This window comes from Hyperolius riggenbachi, chromosome 6 (assembly GCF_040937935.1).
Source record: "Hyperolius riggenbachi isolate aHypRig1 chromosome 6, aHypRig1.pri, whole genome shotgun sequence".
NCBI classification, from domain to species: Eukaryota; Metazoa; Chordata; class Amphibia; order Anura; family Hyperoliidae; genus Hyperolius; species Hyperolius riggenbachi.
The window spans coordinates 69,915,237-69,938,189 of NC_090651.1; the positions used below are offsets into that span (position 1 = coordinate 69,915,237).

The 22,953-nt window shown below is 43.1% G+C and overlaps 1 protein-coding gene across 15 annotated transcripts in view; it reads left to right on the forward strand.

Moving 5' to 3' along the window:
- The window catches only part of PTPRF (protein tyrosine phosphatase receptor type F), a 1,415,717-nt gene that overhangs the window by 1,180,503 nt on the left and 212,261 nt on the right, over positions 1 to 22,953 (forward strand). For all 15 annotated transcript variants that reach the window (XM_068239458.1, XM_068239459.1, XM_068239460.1 and 12 more), the window contains 2 exons: positions 1,245 to 1,390; positions 4,133 to 4,274. In XM_068239458.1, coding sequence (XP_068095559.1) covers positions 1,245 to 1,390; positions 4,133 to 4,274 — 288 coding nt within the window. The remainder of the gene's footprint in view (positions 1 to 1,244; positions 1,391 to 4,132; positions 4,275 to 22,953) is intronic.

Consider the following 22,953-nt stretch of genomic DNA (forward strand, 5'->3'; position numbering starts at 1 on the left):
TTTGTTTGGTTTCAAAAGCATTTTATCAAATGACTATCTATCAGTATTAGTGATTTTTTTAAACTACACATTAATTGTATGCATCTGTACTTCTGTCACTGGTTGTCCTGATTATACAGTGTGTCGAAGTGTACACAAAATCTAGAAAACAGAAACCCAGCAAAAGCAGCACCACTCAAGAGGTAGTTTAGAAATAATATATGCAAGTCATTTTTATCAAATCACAATCTATGTAAATACACCAATACACTTCCTAGTTTATTTGGACATTTGCATCGTGAATACATACGCATTTCAGGCAGAGAGTTTAATGGGATGCCTTTTCTTAATTGGTTTTAGGCCTCTTTCACAGTGGGACGTTAAAGTTGCACGTTATAAAAATGTATAACGCAGACTAACTCACAGCAATACAAAGTCTGTGCGACATTCACAGCGCACACGTTGCGTTGTGTGTAACATGTAGCAATATTTAGAATGTGCTGCAGGCTTTGCGTTTAGTAATAAATTTGCTGCGTTGTGTGTTGCACATGCTCAGTAATGTTTTTTTTTAAAATGTAACGCATGCACCGTTTTCGTTCCATCAGGATGGGACGAAAACGGCACACCTAGAGACACAGAACATAGTACAAAATAACGTCCAGTTTCATAACCTACATGCGCTGTGTTAGGGGCACATTGTGCGACTTTAACGTCGCATCAAACGTAAAGTCCCACTGTGAAAGAGGCCGTAACGTTGAATTATCATGAAGTGTATTGCTGTATTTACATAGATTGTGATTTAATAAAGATGACTTGTATATATTTTTTCAGAACTACCTCTTGAGTGGTGCTACTTTTGCTGGGTTTCTTTTTCTAGATTTTGTGTACCGTACATGTTTTTGACCTTAGCACATTCAGTACTATTGCAGGTGTTGCAGACATCTCTAGAGTGTGTTGAACTGGTTATGTATCGGTACTCCCCATTGTATGTTTTTGTACATTGTACAGCGCTATGGAAGATGCTGGCACTATATAAATAATAATCCTAGGCATCATTAGAGCTTTCAGATATGACTTGGTTTTCCTGAATAGCATAGGTGGATCTGCATTCTGAATAATGAAATACTGATGGAGTGTAAAGTGTGTTGTGCTTATTGCGGCCCAGATGTCCTCGTGCCCGGCCAGTCTGTTTAGTGTTCCCGTAATGCAAGAAATAAACTGCTGCATTATTCCATCTCCAACCCGGTTTATGTTTTCCTCCGCAGGTGAGCCAGTCTTTATCCGCAAGCCAGACGACCAGATCGGGATATCGGGTGGCGTTGCCTCCTTTGTATGTCAGGCTACTGGGGATCCTAAGCCACGAATCACCTGGATGAAAAAGGGGAAGAAAGTCAGCTCACAGCGTTTCGAGGTAACTGGCAGGTCTGGGTGACATAGACCATCTGTGCCCAGCCCCACTGTCTGTCACTCGCTGCGTTCTGTTATGGAGAAAGTAATGGACACTGTTACAGAGAGGCAGAATGATCTGTTAGCAGCCAGACAATCATTTTGATGGTGAAATGGCCTGCAGTACCACTGTTCATTTTCCCATCATCCTCTTGGGTGGTGAGGGCAGATCACGATTCCAGCTCTCCATATCAACAGCGCATGTGTTCAATTAAATAGAGAACGGTACACTGATTTTTAGAGCGCCATGAAAACAGATTGCACGGAATGCTGAGCTGTCACTAAAACTGCCGTTCCAATCACTCCATGGGACACTTGTCAGCATTACCAAATCACATTATTTTGGGTTAAATTGTACTTATTCCTGCAATGAATTAAATAAAATTGCCTTTAAGCTTGTACTTTTATGTGCCTACACTCAAGAAGGGACCACCTAGTGAAGATCATGACAGGCGGTCTTTTTGACTTCTATCCATATAGACTGTGCACGGGAGAAAAAAAAACAAAATTGTCAACAGCAGGTTTTTTTTCACTCATAGTCCTAGAATTTAAATCCTCAGTCTTAAAGTGGTATGATACTAAAAATAAAGTTTTTATTCTAAAAGATTACACACAGTAAAAAATGAATAGATAACATAAAAGATTGGTCTAATGTCATTCAAATGACATGTCAAATTCATGTCACGGAACTCTCGTTCGCAGATGACTCCAGCATGCAATGTATGACTTGTCAGCTGTCCGGCAGTATCATGTCCCACATGTGAGGTCCAGTTATTGGAACAGAAGCAATAGATTCATTGGCAATGGACATGTCTGAATGCATCCTATACTTAGTTAACATATCCATTGATCCAATAATCTGACCATTTTCCCTAGTGATGTGAACAAGGCCTGAATCGTACATTCATGTAGCTGTCACATTAACAAGAAAAGTGAAAAAAAATCACAGGCTAGTTTATCCTAACAGTAGGATAGCTGACGAGGTCCTGAGCCTCATCTCTGACAGCCACTATTGCAGCAGTGATGACTCCCCACCCCCTTCAAAACCAGCAGAGCACTAGTCCAGTGTTTTGGTTGTTAGCCTCTGTGGGCAGAAACCAGGGCTGTGAAGTCGGTCCAAAAATCACCCAACTACTCAGTTTATGAAACCACCATCTCTGACTCCAGGTACCTAACATTGCTTCGACTCCAACTAATACTTACCAGAGCTGTGGAGTTGGCACAAAAATCATCCAACCCAGACTCTGCCTCCTCAATTTATGAAACCTCTGACTCCAGGTACCAAAAATTGGTCCAAATTCTCAACTCCAACTAAGACTCCACAGTCCTGGCAGAAACCAAGTTCCCTATTCAGAGGGTAGATTCATATCCACTACAAATGCATATGTGTGACTTTTCTTTTAGACGTGCTGCATGTTTGTGTAAAATATATTGGGTATTATTTATAAGGGTGGGGATCAGCCTGAGGCCTCTTGCACACTACATGCGATTCCAATTTGCGATTTTGACTCGATTTTACATGCAATTCTGATTTGCGATTTTTAATAGTTACTGCATGCTGCGTTTTTTCTGCGATTTTTTTCTTTTGATAGAATCCAGGGAAAATCGGACTCGCAAATCGGGTGTGCAGGCCACCTGAAGGCTGATAAAAGTGGTGGTCTTCCTGCTGAAATGAACTTTTCAGATTTCCCTATTTATAAAATTGACACTCAGATGAACGGATCACTCCTGCCACTTTTATCTGACTGCAAATTTCAGCAATCTACAATCCTAATTCGCTGTGGCTTTGTTTATAAAATGGCAGTCATCCTGATCCGCCTGTTTATTGATAGCCTAATGACATTCACCACTTTCATTGCGGTGAACACCATAGGCAGCAGTGGTTGCATCTAATGATCCCATACAAATACACACAATGCAATCGAGAAAATTATAGGATTAGGACAAAAACATATACATCCTACTGACTGCCAGTGACCAATCTCAGCTCAGAATTGATCTCTTTCTTAATCGGAAGCAGATCAGACATGCTGGAAAATATTGATAGAAATACTGGCTATCCTTTCATGTGTCCTTTCGATAGCCAATTGGAAATCTGATAGAATTTTTAAAAATAGCAGATCTAGATATATGTATGTAACTATGTATGCTAGAATTTTTAAATATATCCAATCAGATCTGAATAGCGATCTGATCATTTGCTTGAATAGAATCTGAAGGGAAACTTTCTAGGTGTGTAGAGAGAATGGGCTTTGCATCACCAACATAGGTTATGTATGGTTTTGTCAATGACCTACTGATCACCCATAACCAGAATATGATTGTCTCTTCATAAATGGTTATAAACATGGTGTTGTAGAGGAGAGAGGAGAGGGAGTAAGAAGTCCTCCCCCCCCCCCTCCCCCCCCCAGCCTTCTTCAACACTTTGGCCATTCCCTCTGCACCTCCCTATGGCACTGCTCCTGGCTGGGGCACTATGGGAGAATCAGGGAAGTTCCTCAAATCTCTTGCCCTAACAATGCGCCTGCTGTTATGGTTGGGTAATGATTGATGTTGGAGCACCCAATTCCTACACACTGCCTAACCATATAGTGTGCTGGACGTACTGTATATTATGTGTTGTAAGAAGGGGCGGCTGTAGGCTGACAGAGGGATATAACTGTGTATTCAGGCTTGCTAGTATACTCACAATCCGTTTCTTCCCCAGGTTATAGAGTTTGACGATGGCTCAGGATCAGTTCTCCGGATCCAACCTCTTCGGGTTCACAGGGATGAGGCAATATATGAATGCACGGCCACCAACAGCGTGGGCGAGATTAACAGCAATGCCAAGCTCACTGTGCTGGAAGGTAAGAGGAATTTGTGCTTACGTTTTTCAGCTGTATATAGCTAATGTCCCTCTCCAGCTATTGGAAGTACCACAAGACCCATCGTGCATAACACCTGGAGCTGTAATGTGGTTTTCTGCAGGGTGGTGTATTCTGCGGCCCGTCCTCCGTTTACTTGCAACAAGCGACATGTTCTGACAGTACAAGGGACTTTGCAACCAGTTAGTTGCAATAAGAAGTAGCTTACCTTTAGCATGTATTGCTACCTTACATAGCCTGGCATTTTAGGTGCCGTGTAGAAGAAATCATGAAGCAGGGGGGGGGGGGCTCTCCTGTAATTATTCTTCAACAGCCCAGAACTTTGTCCTATTGAGTAAGGTTTGTCCTTGTGCTCCCTGGGCTCTGCCTAGTATGACAAATCACCACTTCCAGCACAGACCACTAGAGGGATTGGATCAGCCATGTGGAGTGACCTTACTGCTCGTCACTCAGCCCCCACTTACCTGTGCCTCCCCACCACAACACAGGCACACACGCACCTCTTCCTGGCCCGAGAGGCGCCTCCTGAGCAGCCTGAGAATTTATGAGATAAAGTTATGTGACATCATGTAAGAAACATTCATTCCGGAATCTGAAGGAGATTCTGTGCTTCCAGTAGTCTTTCTGCTTCCCAGCTGCACTATTAGCTCTCGGCTCAACTCAATCTGACCTTGCTGGATGCGTTAATCTTAGTGTAGTTCAGAAAAATGATACTTTCAGGCCAGAAAGCACACTATCCACTCGCCTGGTCTGTACAGTCTCCATGACTCTATAACAGCCAGGAACATGTATGTACAGGAATGTGGGATTTAAGTGAGCTGTGCACCAGAATTTTTTTTGTTTTTAAATAACCTCCCGATAAGGTAGGTTCATAATGGTGGGTGCTGTTGGAAAGGGGGCGGGGTTTGGGGAAGCATCATTCCTTACCTACAGAATGCTGCCCCCCGGCCTATATGCAATGTGCCGTCTTCTCCACCAGACCAGCAGCATCTGCCGGCTTTTGTAGTTCCAAGCAGTATCACTCCTGTGCACCAGAATGCATGCTGGGAGATGTAGTCCGTGGATGCGAGTACAAAGCTTTTGTGTCACTCAGTATTACATTTAATGATTACAGCTAAGCTGTTATGGAGAAAGCCCTGAACTGGTACTATATAAAACCAAAATAATGATAATTCTAATAACTCCTTCCATAGACACCATGTTAAATCTTCTGTTCTCCTGACCCTGCATTCCTCTAGCGGTCTGTTAAGTCAGATGTCTGATTAGTTTGTAGGGGCTCAGTCTCAGTTCTCCGTAAGCTTGATTCGCCACACCAGAGACAAAAGAATGGGCATGCTCAGCCTGCAATAAATGTATTATGGTTGGCACGGCTGAGAGAAGCACAAGAAACCCAATTAGAGGGTATTCAGACTGATGTCCTTACAAAGACTCTGGGTGAATTGATACTTACAATTACGGTCATCCATCGGGATCGGGACTCGATCTCTTTGGTGACAGTTCAGGGCCCAGTACTGTACAGATGCTACGGAGGAGGGAAGATAAATGACAGCTGGAGGGCGGAGCAGCTGTGGGCAGGACTAAGAAGGGGAACAATGTGCTCGTCTGAAATGATCTGCTGATGCATCCAGGTAGATGTAACGTTATCGACTACATAGTTTATTTTCCTCAAAAAAATAATGTAACTGACTTCCCAGCAAATTATTCCTCTAATTTCAAATACTTGAATGAGCCCTCTAAAGAGAATAGAACCATCATGTTCTGCCTGGGAAATTTGGATCGTTGTTTATACTGCAAGCTGAGGGACAACCAGCCCACCTTAAATTGTTTGAGCTCGTGCCACAAAACCGTGCCACTACAGGAGCAGAATAAGTTCTACAGAATCTATCAAATAAGTTGTGATGTACTTTAAATCTTCGTAGAACACTTCTTTAGCTTATTTCTGGTTGGGAAGACCGTGTACTTTCCTGTGGAATGAAAGGTATGAGGTTGGGCTGATGTGGCGACAGGGCATAATATTTGCTTTTTACTTGGTTTATTGCAACACTGAAAGCCAGCCTGTGATCTGAGGTTTATTGCTTTTGGCTGCCCACTAGAGCCAGCTCATTGGCCTCATCGCCCATCCACGGTATTGTGCTGGGCGTCGCCCGTGACTCATTTCTCTTAATTAATATTTCTCATCATATAATTATCTTTCTGCTGACTTCCTGGCTGATTAAGCATAATATTATTACTAAACATCACTCATATCCTTTTTTGGACATGTAAGACACCGATAAAAGCAGAGTTCAACTTTGCATATCAAACTGGCTGAAACAGCAGTTTGCTATGGAAAGGTATACCACAACCTGTATGGGTATATTGCAGTGTCATGCAGGTCCAATGACTTCTGCATCTTCCAAGTTACTGCCCTGGAAAAAGCATGCACTGGGTTACACTGGGATTCAAAAGGACATCCCCTCAGCAAGTCAAATTTTGTTTTTAAGTAAAGGGTTAAAGCAAACCTGAAATAAAAATAAACTTACAGTTTGAAATAGGTAATTGTATTTGGAGAACTAATCCTCAATAGAACTTTTCTGGGGTTCCATATTCTTATTTTAAGTTTAAAAAGAACCTGAAGTGAGAGACTTATTGAGGCTGCCATATTGTTGTTGTTGTTTTTTTTATATATATATCTGTTGCCTGGCTATCCTGCTGATCTTTCTGGCGTTGGTAGAGTCTGAATCGCTCACCTGAAACATGCATGTGGCTAATCCAGTCTGACCTCAGTAAGAAACATCTGATCCACAGCCAGGCAATGTGCATTGTTTAAAAGGAAGCATGTCAGTCTCCATATCCCTCTCACTTCAGATTCCTTTTTAAGAGCTGAAAATCTCAATTTGAGGTCTGACCGATATTGGACATCGCACTTACATTCCTTCTATTTGATCAACTCCCACACATGGAAATGGTGACCTATTGAACTGTTGTTGACTATCCTACTAGAGTAAGAATTTGCATAGCCACACAAAAGATTTATGGCATCTGATTAGAGAGGGCACTGGCTTATTAACTCTTAAGGTGGCCATACACTGGTCGATTTCAGAATCAGAATCAATTTATTTTTGCCAAGTAAGTTTGCACCTACAAGGAATTTGTCTTGGCAGTTGCTTAACAAACACAAACAAAAACAATACAAGGACAGACAGATTTGCCATCAGATCGACCAACAGATAGATCCCTCTCTGACCGAATTTAAACAGAAAGGGATCGTATGGCTGCCTTTACTGCAAACAGATTGTGAATCGATTTCAGTATGAAACCGATCACAATCTGTGGTGGTGGTGGTGCTGCCGATGCCCCGCCCGCATACATTACCTGCTCCGCCGGCGCGTCTCCGCTGTCTTCTTCTCCGTGCTGGTCTCCGGGTCCAGCAGGCTTCACTTTTTCCTGTCTGGGGGAAGTTGAAACAGTAGAGCGCCCTCTACTGTTTAAACTTCCTGCCGAGACAGGAAGAAGTGAAGCCTGCCGGACCCAGAGACCAGCGCGGAGAAGAAGACAGCGGAGACCGGGGGAGTCGCGCCGGCGGAGCATGTAATGTATCGCGTCGGTCGTCGGGCATTCGAACGCCGCTATCAACGCACTCCCGACCCACCGGCGATCGAGAATAATCCTCCGCACGAACGGATCGATGGGAATCAACGGGAACGATTGCTTTCGGATGGAAATCGATCGTTCTGTCAGTGTTTGCACAACGATTTCACAGCAGATTTGATCACAGTGATCGAATCTGCTGTATATAGGTGGCAAAATCGTTAGGTGTATGGGCCCCTTTACAGTAATCAATAAAATGTAAACTTGGCCAAGTTCGAAGTAGGATTGGTACTATTTGTACACATGATTTTATCTCATCTTGGGGTTGATTCATTAAAAAGCCAGTAACACTGTTGTGCAAACATAGCGCACGGCAATAGAACCTTTACTTCCGTCTGCAAGTACCGCTAGTTATGTGATTAGCAAAATTCTCAGTACTCTAGTAGCGTGCGTTGCTATGGTAACGTGTGTTACCAACAGTAAAGCTCATCAGTAGTGTGTCACGCTACTTGAGTATTATGACTTATGCTAATAGCTTAACGTTACTTGCAGACAGAAACAAATGTACTATTGATGTGTGCTATGTGTGCACTGCAGTGTTTCCGACTTGAATCAACTCTCTTGTCACAAGTGACTTTAGGTACCCTTTAAAATTGGTGATTCCGTATGTCTAATGCTCGGAATACATGGCTCGATTCTGAGCCATTTAGATGGTTAGATAGATAATTTCCGACATGTCTGATCACCGTTCGATTGCTTTGCCGCTCGATTCACCATTGACGTTAATTGAAAAAAGATAAGAAAAACGAGCGGAAGATAAGAGAATCGAGCGGGCAAAACGATTGGGCGCAGAATCGAGCGCCAGAATCGACCCGTGTATTCCCAGCATTACATAATCTGTTTGCTTTAACTAGTACTTTACTAGGAAGAGGATTTGATTGCTGTATTTATTTCAGCTGCTTTTCAGAAACACCCAAAATATGCAGCAAAGCATGTGCAGGCAGTGGCGTAGCTAAGGCGCTGTGGGCCCTGATGCAAGTTTTACATTGGGTCCCTCCTAACACTCTATACATAACAATTGATACGGCGCACCAAAACCTTTCAATGACAACTACAGTATCAGAGGTGCAAGAAGGGGATGGGGAACGGTTTGTTAATGATTACCACAATGCAAAGTATCTATAGAAGTAATTATTATGAGCACAGGACCAATAGAGAGCTAATACAGCAGTTGAGGCAGGGCTCTTCAGGGCCCCTCTGGCGTAAGGGCCCCGATGCGGTCGCAACCTCTGTGCCCCCTATTGCTACGCCCCTGCATATAGGTTGTAACACGGTGCTTTTACATGTGTGGTTATTTTAATGAAAATGTGTATCTAGTGATCTATAAATCATATACTGTAGATTTTAACATGTTCTAGTTCCCTAACCCTTCCTGGTACATTTATATTCCATTTCACTTCGCCACATTGCTGTTTGTCAGTGCCGTGAGACCACTGAAGTAAGGTTTCCAAGACATTTACTAATTTAGATTTAGTGTTCAATTATTCAGATGTAGTAAATGCTTGACACAACAGAGCCATTATTGTAAGGCTAAGGATTGTCTCATGATAACAATAGGCTTCACAGCACCAGGCTCTACTGCTCTCACCTTATTTCAGGACAGAGAGAGGCAACTGAGTTCACAAAATATAAATCTTTGGCATCTAAATCTCTGAGTTCATCTGTTGCCTCGATCACCCGCACAAGGATGGTTGCCCGGCGGGGATCCAGACTCAACCCTTCGGGTGAGAGTGTGGGGTTGAGGCTATACAGACAGACTTGTCGCTAGCAGTGCATGAAAAGCATGATAACTAGGGCAAGGTGAGTGGGGGCAATAATGCCTGTGCTTATTGCTCAGCTGAGTTGATCCGCCGGGCAGATCACGTGCCAAGCAGGATCGGGACTGCTGTACACACGCTAGAATTTTGTCAGAGACTGTCATTATCGGCCACCTTTGCCGAGTTTAATCTAACGTGTGTACAGGGCATGGGATGTGTGTTATCACTCGTCCAGATATCTATGCAGTGTTTTCAAAAGAGGTGGTAAATTGTGCACAGGTATGTTGAGCAGGCAACCTGAATTTTACAGAAGCAGTGTGGAATATTATAAGCACACCTTTTATACCATATCCGCACACTATACAGCTAGTTTACCATCAGTACAAGAACAGAGTGAAATGCGTACTCATGCAAAATTACTATAGCCTACAGGGATCTGGAGTTGAACCCTCAGGCAACAGGTCAGGGCTGAGTTATGTACAGACGAGTCACTAACCTACAGGCTAGTGATGTGTTCTGTTGCTATTGAGGACGTAGGAGGGCTGGCAGTGCGGCACATGACAGAGCATTACAGTGTGGGGGAAAAGAAAGGGAAATACACTTCCCTGTATAATAATAAATGTAAAAAAATAAAAACCATCACACCAGAATATAAATCAAATGTGTATTTAGGGAGATACCTTCCCACTTGTAAAAAAAAAAAAAATCTACAAAAAATAAAAATAATCCCAGAGCAAACCTACCAGAAAATTCACCATAAGGGGATAATAAGTGCAGTGTTATAAAATCCAATTGCTAAGTGAATATAATCAAATCACATTAAAACACTAAAAATCTTGGAAAATATTTAATAACGGCAACACTACAGGAAAATACTTCTATTCAAATACTGCTATTAAACAAAGGTACACAAAATTACACAAACTACCGAAGATGCAATCCCCACAGGAAATGAGCTGAGTTCTGCAAGGAGGGGACCCTGGGCCACCATCTGAAAGTGGTGCTGCAGAGAGGGACATATGGGCTGCCAGAGGCTGGAGGAAGCCCTGGATAGTAGATCTTTTTTATTTAGCTCTGACCTTCCCTTTAAGTCCTCCTCAAAATGCCCTCTTCTGGTTAAAAAGTCCCAATATACAGTATGCATACTATTATCCTGTCTGTGGAAGACTATGTCCATATAGTACGGACCTCGGGAGGAGCAGCTCTGGGACTTCAGGTCAAGCAGCAGGTGTCCCAGCATGGAATAGAGTTAAAGCGGATCCGAGATGAAAAACTAACTATAACAAGTAACTTGTCTATATATCTTATCTAAAGTTTAGATAGATTACACAGCAAATCTAGCTGAAAACAGCTTCAATAGAATATGATTGTCTAACTGTGATACAATGACAGCAGCCATGTTGTTTGTAAACATTACACAGAAGCAGGCTTATCTGCATCTTGAGCACTCAGCCTGTGAAAAAAAAACTAATCCCCCCTCCTCCTCCCTCCTCCCCTCTGCCTCTGAAATATCTGGCTAGTAATACCTCCCCCTCCTCCTGCCCAGACTGAGCTCCCATGAGCCCTTGCTACTGCCAAGGCTCTCTGAAAAACTATGGGCGAGGCTTGTTTAGTTTATAGGGAATTAGAGTATTAAAACAAGAACAAAAAAGTATTTGGCTTGAGGAATGCCCTATAAACAATAGGAAAGGAACACAATTATGCAATGAGTAAAAGTTCATCTCGGATCCACTTTAAAATGGTTTACAGACCTCAGATCAAGCAACTGATACTAAAGACCTGCCCCGAATCCAGCCTATTACTGCTCTAATGTCCACTACTTTCTTCCCGCGGGGCAGGATGGACCCTGAGGTCTGAACCATAAGGGCATAGTCTCCCACAGACATATATTTTCTCATTTTGAGGCTAATAGCTTGTGGTGGTTTGTAGAGCTTCCATTGATGCTCAGCTTCTCTCTTGAGGCCACTGTGACCTGCAAGACAAAGCTTTGGAAAAGCTGAAAGAACAGCAATAGATATAACTGAGAGAAAAATAATCATGGATAAATTCATCCTGACAACAGGCTGGACTAACCTCCTGCACCCGGCCCAGTATGGATTGGAAGATTGGAAAGGTCACCTCAGTGAAGGATAAAAGTGTTCTATTTATCTAATATTTCTGCAGTGGTGTAATCTTTACTCCCATCTCAGCAGGTTCTCCTATATGTTGTTCTATATGTGAGATCAGAGTTGCCCATGATCATCTTAATCTGCTTGGTGGTTCTATCACCGCAATAATCTCTCCCCATATCGTAGTGATGTCTGGGGATCTCTCCTTCCTGCAGAATGCCGGAGCTGTGTGATAGAACTGAGTGCTCACATTAAACCATTATCTTGTAGCTTAGGTTTAGGGCTCTAAGGGATTGATCCTTAACTTTTACCTCCATATGTGAAGCTCTTATCCTCCATGCATTATGTATACAGCCGTAACATGCCTGTAGCCGGCCTCATGCCTGGTTAGCCTTGTAAACACCAATGTTTATCCACAGGCAAGCGAGGAAGGGAGGGGACGGCAAAGGTTGTGTGTGTGTTGGGGGTGCACAAATAGTCAGGTACCTGTAATGCTGTACAGTGTAGAGACACTGTCCCCAATGCCTCAAGACAAAAGCATTTTTCATTTATTTGGGCTGCTGAAATTGTTTAGCCTGGATGAAATTTCTCGCTTCTTGATATGGACAGTGTGTTGGAAGTCAGTAGCAGAACCTGCTTTTTGTGTTTAAGCGTCTTGATTAAGGTCGCATTCACAGTGGGACATTATGGTCACACATTATAAAGTCTTATAACGCAGCTTACCACCCTGCAATGCTAATCCTATTGACCATTCACAGTGCGACGTTAAAGTCGCGTTAAAAATGTTGCGTTGTGGTAACTCACTGCTTGCTGTGCGTTACCTCTAAATGCAGACAAGGTGCCACTTTAACGTTACATTAAAACAACATCCCACTGTAAATACAGCCTAAACAAAAGGGAAAACTGAGAGCCCCAGATAGTGCAGTATGTTAGGAGAAATTCACAATCCGTTGTAAATATGTGAGATATACTCACAAACACGGGTTACTGCTAAGGCAAGCACTGATGAGGCAGGTGGGGAGCAAAGACCTGACCCACTTAGGTTAAGAAGGCGCTCTCTGTAGATAGGAAAGGGAGAAACACCCCTCCACCAATGGTGGACAATCCCAACACTGTAAACTTGTACAAAAGCGCAGAACACAACTTTCTAAAAATTATAAAAGTGGGAAGGCAGACATGGACTTACCTCCCCAATAGAAGACACGGCAATGTCGGTTTCAGTTCAGTATTGTGAACAAATTGTTGTTTACTATTAACAATCTATCTATGGTGTCTTCTTGGAGGAGGTAAGTCCACCACTACCTCCTCTTTTTGAACTGTTTTTAAATGTTTTTATACTACGTTGGCGCCTCTGTTATACATCCTAGTATATTGTCTAGTTCACCCTTGATGGAGGGGTAAAAACAGGGAACACCAAGAGCCCCAATAGTGTAATACGTACTGGATAAGGTGGCAATAAATTCGTATTGCTAGATACTCACAAGTCAGGGTCACCAGCAGGCAACCACTGTATAGGCAGGTGGGGAGATTATCCTGACCCCACTCAGGATTAAGAAGTCGCTCTCTGTAGACAGGAAAAAAGGGTAGCAACCCTCCACCAAGGGTGGACTCGAAATTGTATATAATGAACAGAGGCGCCAAAAGTATAAAATTAGATTAAATGAGCCTAAAAACCAACTTAATTGGCAAAAATGAAGGCGGAAGTGGTGGTCTTACCTCCCTCAAGCAGACACGACAACGACTGCAATTCAGACAGTCAAACACATTTATTAGAAACTCCAAAAAAATGCAACGCGTTTCGTAGGCTCAATCCCTCTTCATCAGGCAATACAGGGAGGAGTATCAAGCGATCTGCACAAGGATTCAAGTTAAGCGCCTCTGAGACGCCTCTGAGCCTCAGAGGCGCTTAACTTGAATCCTTGTGCAGACCGCTTGATACTCCTCCCTGTATTGCTTAATGAAGCGGGATTGAGCCTGCGAAACGCGTTGCAATTTTCTTGATGGAGGGATGTTTGCCCCACCTTTCCGATCTACAGAGAGCGACTTCTTCACCTGAGTGGGGTCAGGTTTAATCTTCCCACATGCCATTGCAGTAGTTGCCTTTGTGGTAACCCTGGTTTGTGAGTATTACTTCTTCGTGATTACCTATAATTTGATGTCAAGACTTGCTACACTATATTGGGCTCTCGGTGTCCTTTTCTTTGTTTTGTCAATCACATCCTTCCTGGATTTAGTCAGTTTTGCGCAGGATCTTCCGGTATAGTTGCGCAACACTAAAACTTTATTTTGTTGCATTATTTACCATAATTATAGCCGCTGTGGATTGTGGTTGTCTTGGATTATTATTATGATTATCATTGTGTATTTATATATTGCTAACATCTTCTGCAGCACTTCAGAGTCTGTAGTCCTGACAATAAATGTCCCGCAAAGGAGCTCACAATCTAATCCTACCATAGTATCGAATAAAAAGATTTTCAATTTATTTAATTTTGTTGTTGTATAAACGGGAAAATTTGATTATTTACTTGTGACGTTTATGGTCTCCTTAAAGGATATTCCCAGGGAAGAAAAAAAATCCACTTACCTGGGGCTTCCTCCAGCCCCTGGCAGCCGTCCTGTGCCCTCGCCGCAGCTCCAGTGGCTCCTGGTCTTCTCCGCTGCAGAAGCCGACCTCGTCAGGTTGGCTACTTCTGCGCTCCACAGGTGACGTCATTAGCACTGCACAGGCGCAGTTCTACTACTACTCCTGCGCAGTACACTCCTGATGACGTCAGCGGTGGAGCACAGAAGGCTTCTGCAGCGAAGAGAGAGAGAAGACCGGGAACCACCGGAGCTGCGGAGAGGCCACAGGACGGCCCCAGGTATGTGGATTCCCCGCCCGGACGTATCCTTTAAGGCTCGACACACACCATACAATATTGGTTGTTCAATCATACCACTTGTAGTATAAGAGCTTATCAAAACAATTCTTTCAAAGTATTTTAATTCTGTTGCCCCTTATACTACATAGATTTGATAAATTTGTACAACCAAAATTTTATAGTGTGTGTTGAGAGACTTATACAGGACCAGTTAATTTATCTGTATTTTTTTGGGGTGTGGAAACCAGAATTCTGGAAAAGAAATTCGTACAAACACTCAGAGAACATACAAACTCCACACAGATAGTGTCCTGGACCACATTTGAACTGAGGACCCTCGTGCTACAAGGTGTGAGTCCTCTCCAGTTCACCACCGTGCCGCTATAAATAAATGTTGTTTTGTTGTGTTATTGAGGTGTGACAGCAATGTCGAGGTTTAATTTCTAATGTTTGGAACATCAGATACCCATGTAATGGAAATACGGTGAAAGAGTCAGACATTTCCGTGGGGCAGACTCCGCTTTCCATGTGATTGTAGTACACAGAACGCAAACTCTGTGTAATACAGACCTTTATTTTGGTGAAGGAAGCGTCAGACATACTTTGATCTGATCTCTTTCACATATATCTTAAAACACTGAAAAGACCTGAATTCTGCAGTCATTTCCCTGGCCTAGGAGTGGGTTAATCGCTGTACTGATGTAAGCCCTCCACTGGGCGAGCATGACCTCTCTCCTCTGTGATGTTCCCGGCTGCCGATACCACTTTCATGTTAGTTTTGATGACCCTTTTATTCGGCATTAGTGTGCAGAAACAGAAGCAGCCACCCTGCATGAGCTCAGCCTGATCTATCGCTGTGCCGAGGCCTGGATTCCGCCAGCAATGCTCCTGCCCTTGGCCAGGCCTCCTCTCTCTGCCAGGAAGACAGGAATCGCATTTGGAGTAATTGAAAATTTCTTCTGTTGATGGAGTTTAAGGCGGGGGGACAAGAAATGCAGCGACACCTCTGTTCCTTTCTCCTTCCTTCCCTCCTGGGTAGCTGATAAGCTGAATTATGCATGAGGCAGATTGAGCGTTTTCTGTCTTTTTCAATTACGACCTGGAGCAGTCTGGAAAGTGACTCCTTTATGCCAGCCTGGCGGAGGGAGCTGTGAGCAGGTATGATCAAGTTACTGAGGATAAAGTGATGCGTATTCCCAACGCGAACCTCGGAGAGGTAAATGCAGAGAGTCTGAAGAATAGGTGACAGTATGGCGGCGGGGTGTTTAATTCTAAAAGTGAAAGGCTTATTAAACACGCAACATGGTTTTTGTCTCACCGGGGAGACATAACCGCTCATACAGCGCCGAACGAAATTCTCCTCATGTCGTCTGACATCCTGTGCCAATGTTTAACATATGGCGGGTACCTCTGTGCCACAGCAGAGCAGATACTCCCATTATAGCCTGTCCCATCCACCCACCTCATGAATTCCTCGCTTACAACCTTTTCAGCAGCGACCTTTCTGTTCCGCCACGCTTATCTGCTGCTGGCCACACACGCACCAACCCTCAAAGGATCTCTGGCCAGATTTGACTCATTCTGAAGATCATCTGGCTCAAATTATCATAGATAAGAGATGATCAAAAATCAACCATAAAAATAGTCATTGGAAGATTTCCTCGTTCAAATTATAAACAATTAAATTTTTAGGGATACTAAACATAAAAGGAAACCGTTTAATCTAGTTTTATATGTTATATAAAAGTTAAATGGGTTTTCGTTTGCAGATTATTATTATTGTTATTGATTTCCAGAAAGGTAATAAAAGTTTGATTCAACCTCCAGCTTTAGGCGCAATTATAGCACCTTCCGCTATGGAAATCAGTGGATACCGCTAGATTTGAATACAACACACAGTGTTTGAATGACATGGAGGCAGAGAGGACAGTAGTCATCCACTGATGCAGAGAAAGCTGTGCTGGAGACCTTATTAGAAATGTCAATTCCTCTCCTGTAGAGTCTTTTGACTGTGACATCACTTCCTGCAACCACAATGACTGTACTTTGTTTGGATATTTAGAAGAGAATCTGCAACACTCTCTGAAAGCTCTGCAAATACTGTTATGCACTGATTTTCTCAGTCTTCACAATGCACACCTCCTGCACCGAAGCAGGTAAAAAGGGCACCAGAGACTCCCTGTTAACAGCGCTGCCATAGGTGGCAATGTTAAAAGCTCCAATTTGTAACTGTAAACTGTAATTAGGGTGCATAGAGGCCCTCTAGGTTTATAGTGCTATTTACTGTTATAGGCGCTATGTAGCCATTGCGGCTTTCGACATTGAAAATATCAGGGGTTAGGATGCAGGGGTCTGTAGTGTTAGGAGTGCAGTTTGGTTAGGCGCCGGGGAACAGGCTTAGGGTTAGGAACCACTGGGGGGGTTAAAGTTAGGTACCACCATGGGAGTTTTTAGGGTTTGACATTGGTAAAGGGAGGGTTCTGTGTGAGAATAAGGTTAGGTTCTCACCTAACCTTATTAAGAAGGTTAGTTAAGTAGTAGTAGAAGATTGGTAATTCTATTCTTCCTATGTACCGTAGCTGTCACTTGCTGTAGGCATTATGTTCTATTGGCTCTGAACATCTTACTGACAGGTTTTGGACTAGTTCATCTCCTCATGGGGGATCCTTAAGATTTATTTTATGATCAAATGTACTCCTTGAATGGCAGTGGGATAGTCCAAAGGCCAGAATAGTGTGCTCATCAGTAGGCAGGCTGGCTACCACCTTTAAATAGATCCTTTCCAGGTAGTGTTTTTGAAACAATTGAAGAAAACTTTGACAATCCCCCATGAGGAGGTGGTCAAATCCAAAGCCTGTGAGCGAGAAATTTAGAGTGGTCATATAATACCTTTTGAGAGTGACAGCTACGCAGGAAGTAAAAGATTTACAGTGCGTTTACTCTGGTATACGTATATGTCTGTGAACATATAATATATTTTACATTTGTTGCCATAGTTCCCTTTTAAGTACATGTGACTGATAATCCTAGACTGAGGGAGACACAAAAACTGCAGATTGTTGTAAAACTGAGCTCCCCCCCACCTCATGGGGCCCATAGCAACTGATATATCTTTTAAGGCTATAGCTATGCCCCTGTACTTTTATTTTTTTTATTTATTTATTTTTTTAATGGTTTTGATTTTCACAACACTTTGCAGAGGGCACTGAGCAAACCACATTACTACTTCAGCGGAGCTTACAATCCAATGCCTGCCCTATTACATTTAACATGATTGGTTTATGTTAGCAACTGCTCCAGTTTACCCTTCACTCGGCTTAATAAATGGGCTTCATCCTATTAATCTTTGTATTTGATATATTTTCCTTCGGCTTGAAGCCCTGAATGTAGTTTCATGTCAAATTATCAACACGAGAAGGTAGCGCCCAATCAGAATGTTATCTGACCAAAACACTGTAATCAAAATGTCACCTCTGTCCGACCAACCCGAAAAGCAATTTGTAGGAAGTTATAATTTGTGTAGAAAAATGTATCACATTGCAGAATTTTCCAGCGCGCTCAAAATTGTTTGTCACAGATGCGATTAATTTAGTAGTTCTTTTGCTTAGATTTTATTGTGTGTGTGGCCAGATCCTGAAGACTCAGAACCAACAGCTTAAATCTTATTGGCTGCTGCGGTCCACATAAACATTTGTTTAAATCAGAGACTTGTGAGACAGCTGAGGGCCACAGATTGTTTCTGGCGCACCGTGTTCATATGATCCGTCATGTGCTTGCTTAGGCCAGCAGGAATAGAGAATACGTATAGCGTTCGAAACTCGAGACGTGTTTATTTCAGCCCTTAATAAATGTAAATGTGTTTATTGTCTGTGCGGTTTTCCCTGACATAAAACATATGCTGCTGTTTAAGCAAGAGATGTTGCTGATGTTTTATCAGTGATGGAAAAAATGGTAGCAGCTGTTCACCTGGAGCGTGAAAAGGTGCTAAAAACTGTAGTACTGTAAATAACAAAAAAGTAAGCTGATGAAAACCACTGCACAATGCGGAACAAAATATTAAGCCGTCACACAGTCCATGAACACAGCAAATAAACTGAAGCACTATGAAGAAAAAGTGCAAACAAACATAGTAGGAAAATGACTCCATAATACAAATCAACACAAACCATATAGTGTAAAACAACACAAACTGCAATATGAAGTATGAAGAGAGAGATTGTCCAGTACTACAGCTCTTGGTGTAAAAAAAGCTTTATTTGAAGTGAATGGGAACTGCATTTAAAAAAAAATGAAGCAAATACGTACCTAAGGAGAGGGAAGGCTCTGGGTTGTATAGAGCCTTCCGTCTCCTCTCTCGGTTCTGGGTTGTATAGAGCCTTCCGTCTCCTCTCTCGGTGCCCTCTATCCTGTGCTGGCTCCCCCCCCCTCCCCCCCCCCCGTTTCAATCCCCCGCCGAAAGGGTATTTGGAAGTCTTTGGGAGCCGTGTCCTCCCGAAGACGTGTGGCTCCATACTGCACAGGCGTGAGCGTGCAAGAGAGCGTGCTTGCGCAGGGGCAGTACAGGGCCGCCCTTCTTCAGGAGCACTCAGGCTCCCTGAAGACTTCTGAAGCCTCCTTCGGCCGGGTAAAGCAGTATTTGACTAATTTAGGCCCGGTTCACATTAGCGTTCGCTGTCTGGAATCCACTGATCGGATCCGGACCGGATACTGTACAAACGGAACGTACGTTCCGCATAGCAATGCAAAGGCTATGCGTACGTTCACACGCGTCCGTTCCGTACAGTACGGAGCCGGACCTGATCCGGACTCCGGACAGTTTTTCAACATGCACTATTTTTTGGGTCCGGATCTCCGGCCCACGCACCCGGACCGGAGCCGGACCGGAGCCTGACTGCAGCATCCGGAAATAGAACAGACACTACTGCAGCCAAATAGACCAGCGGGGCTGCCAGGCAACTGGTATTGTTTAAAGAGAAATAAATATGGCAGCCTCTATGTTCTTCCCACTTCTGGTGTCCTTAAGGGGTTAAACCAGCAGCAGGTGTAATTTAACTGGCAGATTGTATAAGACAACTGCAGCACAAAATAATAAAGCTGATAACTGCTGTGTAGCATGAAATAATCCAAAATAATGAAAACCATATTATGGTGCAATACAGGAGTAACCTATGTACTAAAAGAGTAAAACAGTAGAAATCCCTCTCTGCACTAGATCACTGAACATGTTTATACTCGCAAAAGTGCATTGCTGTGCATAACTGGTTAAAGCACATCTGAGCTGAGAGGGATATGAAGGCTGACACATTGATTTCATTTTAAACAATGCAGATTGCCTAGCGTTCTTGCTTGCAGATCAGGCGTTCTGACTGAAATCTGACTGGATTAGCTGCATGCTTGTTTTAGGTATGTGATCCAGACACTACTGCAGCTAAAGATCAGCAGGATGCCAGGTAACTAGTATTGTTTAAAAGGAACTAAATATGGAAGCTTCCAGATCCCTCTCAGTTCTGGTGTAAACATCTCATCCATTTGAGCTTTGTTGTTTCTATTGCTTCCATAATGTGTGTGGTTTCTTTGCCTTGTTAGCAGCACTACCCATTAATAATCCTAATAACTGTAAATCAGATAAAAGCATGCACATTCCTCTGTCAGAGCAGCTGTCAGGCATTAGGAGCTGCATCTTCCTCACAATGCTCAATACTTATTTGCAGAACTTCGGCATGTTAAATGATCCAATGTATATATTTTAGTTTTCTTTAACAAATCAACACATTTGCCTACAAGGGAGAGGAAGAATAATTTTCTCTCTCACAAACTTTCCAATTTAATCAGAAATTGCCCTCGTGGAATGTGCTCATTACTTGGTCAGGAAACTCATTCCCGCTGCTGATTTACTTTCTCAGTAAATAGGAAACGTCATTACAGAAAATCAAACAGTCGTTAATAAGTCTTGTTTGCATATTTCCAGCTTGTGGCTCGTCATCTGATTAGCCGCAATCCCCCGTTATGTTTAGAGCACGGTCAGCTCATTTGTACAGGCTCTAAATAACGCGGCTTTCTCCGGGGCTCCGACATAGCGCTTCCTTGTTGCCAAGTTGTCTCTCGAATCGGGTGCAAGTTGCCTCTTTACAATCATTACCAGCCTCTGCTAGTTTGCTTCACACATCGGGTGAAAGTCTCTTCTTGGCATCCATGGCTAGCTTTATTTCCTACAAACCATTTTCGATGGTCTCGGGTGACAGTTTAGCTATGTTTGTTGTACAGGCAATCTGCTCAGTCACTGGTGGAGCAACCTTTTCTAACCTTTTCTATGAAAAGGGGAGGAGGAGTTGCAGGAGCCCCACTGCAGGAACTTGAGCAAACCTTCCTACAGGAACAGTAAAGGTAGATCACTACTGTCAACAACATCAGAGACACCTGTACTAGTTCCAGGTGTTTGGCCAAAAGGAACACACCATTCATTTGGGCCAATGAAAGTTCAGTTATTTTTGATTGTAAGCTTTTTAAGACAGTGTCCCCTCACTAGTAAATAAGTAAAAAAGTTATAGTTCTGACAGGCGCTGCATGCACTTTTGCCAGTGGTCTTTATGTTTGTGGTGAGGAGCTTGTTATTTTGACTCAGTTGCACACTTTTGTCTTCTGACGAAGCCCTGTTTCTGGGCGAAACATGCTAGGCTAGTGTTATGATTTGTACAGCACTGTCCTGTTAGACTAGTGGTTTCCCCTTGGGGCTATACTTGGGTGCATGCTGGGGGAATTAATGCTGCTTAATTGCTATGTGCTTATATAGGAGTTTCAAGCTGAAGCTAACAAGCTCTGGAATGCTTAAATAGGCACTCAGAGGAGTAGCACTACTCAGGTGATCATCTCCATTTCTAATCTGTGTAATGCATACTGTATGTATGTTTCTTATATTTATAGTAGCATACCCAATAAAGGTTAGATTTTAAGGTATGTCAGGGGCATCCCTTTGGGAATGTGTTGCAATATAAGTCCCCTTGAACCTGCCTTTTCGGATAAGTTGTAAATAAGTTATTACCACCACCTACAGCTGTGATGGGAACGGTAGGAGTTGCAGAGTAGAGTAGCTTATTGCCATAAGCTTTCCTGGTTTTCCCCCTTTACTAGGTAGTTAAGCATACCGCTAAAACAGAGCTAAAATCGATAAATGGACCAGGACAATGAGCAAGAATCATGAATTGTTTTCTGGTATTTTTCCTTTAATAGTAAACGTTTCTTCTCTATCCTGAAATAATAAACTGAGCGGTGGCTGCGAGACAGGTCCCCACGGGGCACTGCTCGCCACACTTCGCTGTGATAAATGACTCTCATTACTTATTACTCTGTGCTTTCTTAATCTTAAATAATGCTGTATCCGTTTACAATATTTTCCCCTATTGTAGCCAGCGTCTGGCTGTTTCCTCGCCACCTCAGTGTAAGAGGCAATGTCAAATCGCAGCTCCAGCGCCATAAATATTGCCGCCTCCTGCTTGCCTTGATCTACATCCCGAAAGTCTTCCTCGCACAAACAGATTTGTCAATGATAAACATTTGACAGTTATAAATGGCGGTGGCAGGGAGGAGCGCCTGCAATATGTCCTTGCTCGGAGCTGTGTTCCTGCGCAGCGTGTCTTACCTGCCTCACAGTTAGCGAGCGGAAGGAGGGGGAGGGTCGGGATGCTGAACCGCGACGCCTGACAGCTTCTGACTGCCACCAAGAAAAATGGGGGGTGCAAAGACTGATTACAAAATCAATGGATCTGTAATTAGCGGGACGGGAAAAGTCAGCGAAAAGGCGAGCGTGAAACATATGGTATTCTTTATTTAGATCTCTGACTGCCATATTGGGGAATTCTTCCTTCTACGCTGCTGAAATGGAAAATTTACACAAGTTTTCCACCTTCATGCAACTCTTCACTGGCATCTATCTGCCTTCTTGGAACTTTTACCAAATACATAGATAACAAGAATTCAGAATTTACACCAGGGCTGTGTGCAATTCAGACTTTGCACGGTTTAACAATAACCTATTCAGAACAATGGAATATGTTCCAGTGTTTGGTTTCTTAAAGGACAACCGAATTCAGAGGGGTATGGAGGCTGCCATATTTTTTTTTCTTTAAACAATGTAAATCACCTTGGTGTTCTGATCCTCTGTCTCTTTAAGGCCCTTTTTCATATAGGAAACTGTCAGATGCTGAATTCACTGCCTGTCAGGTGCTCGGTCCTGAACAGGTGCAGACTCCATGATGTGGTGCAGTCCTCTGCCACCCTATAACACCACTGCCTGTCAGCTGCTCCT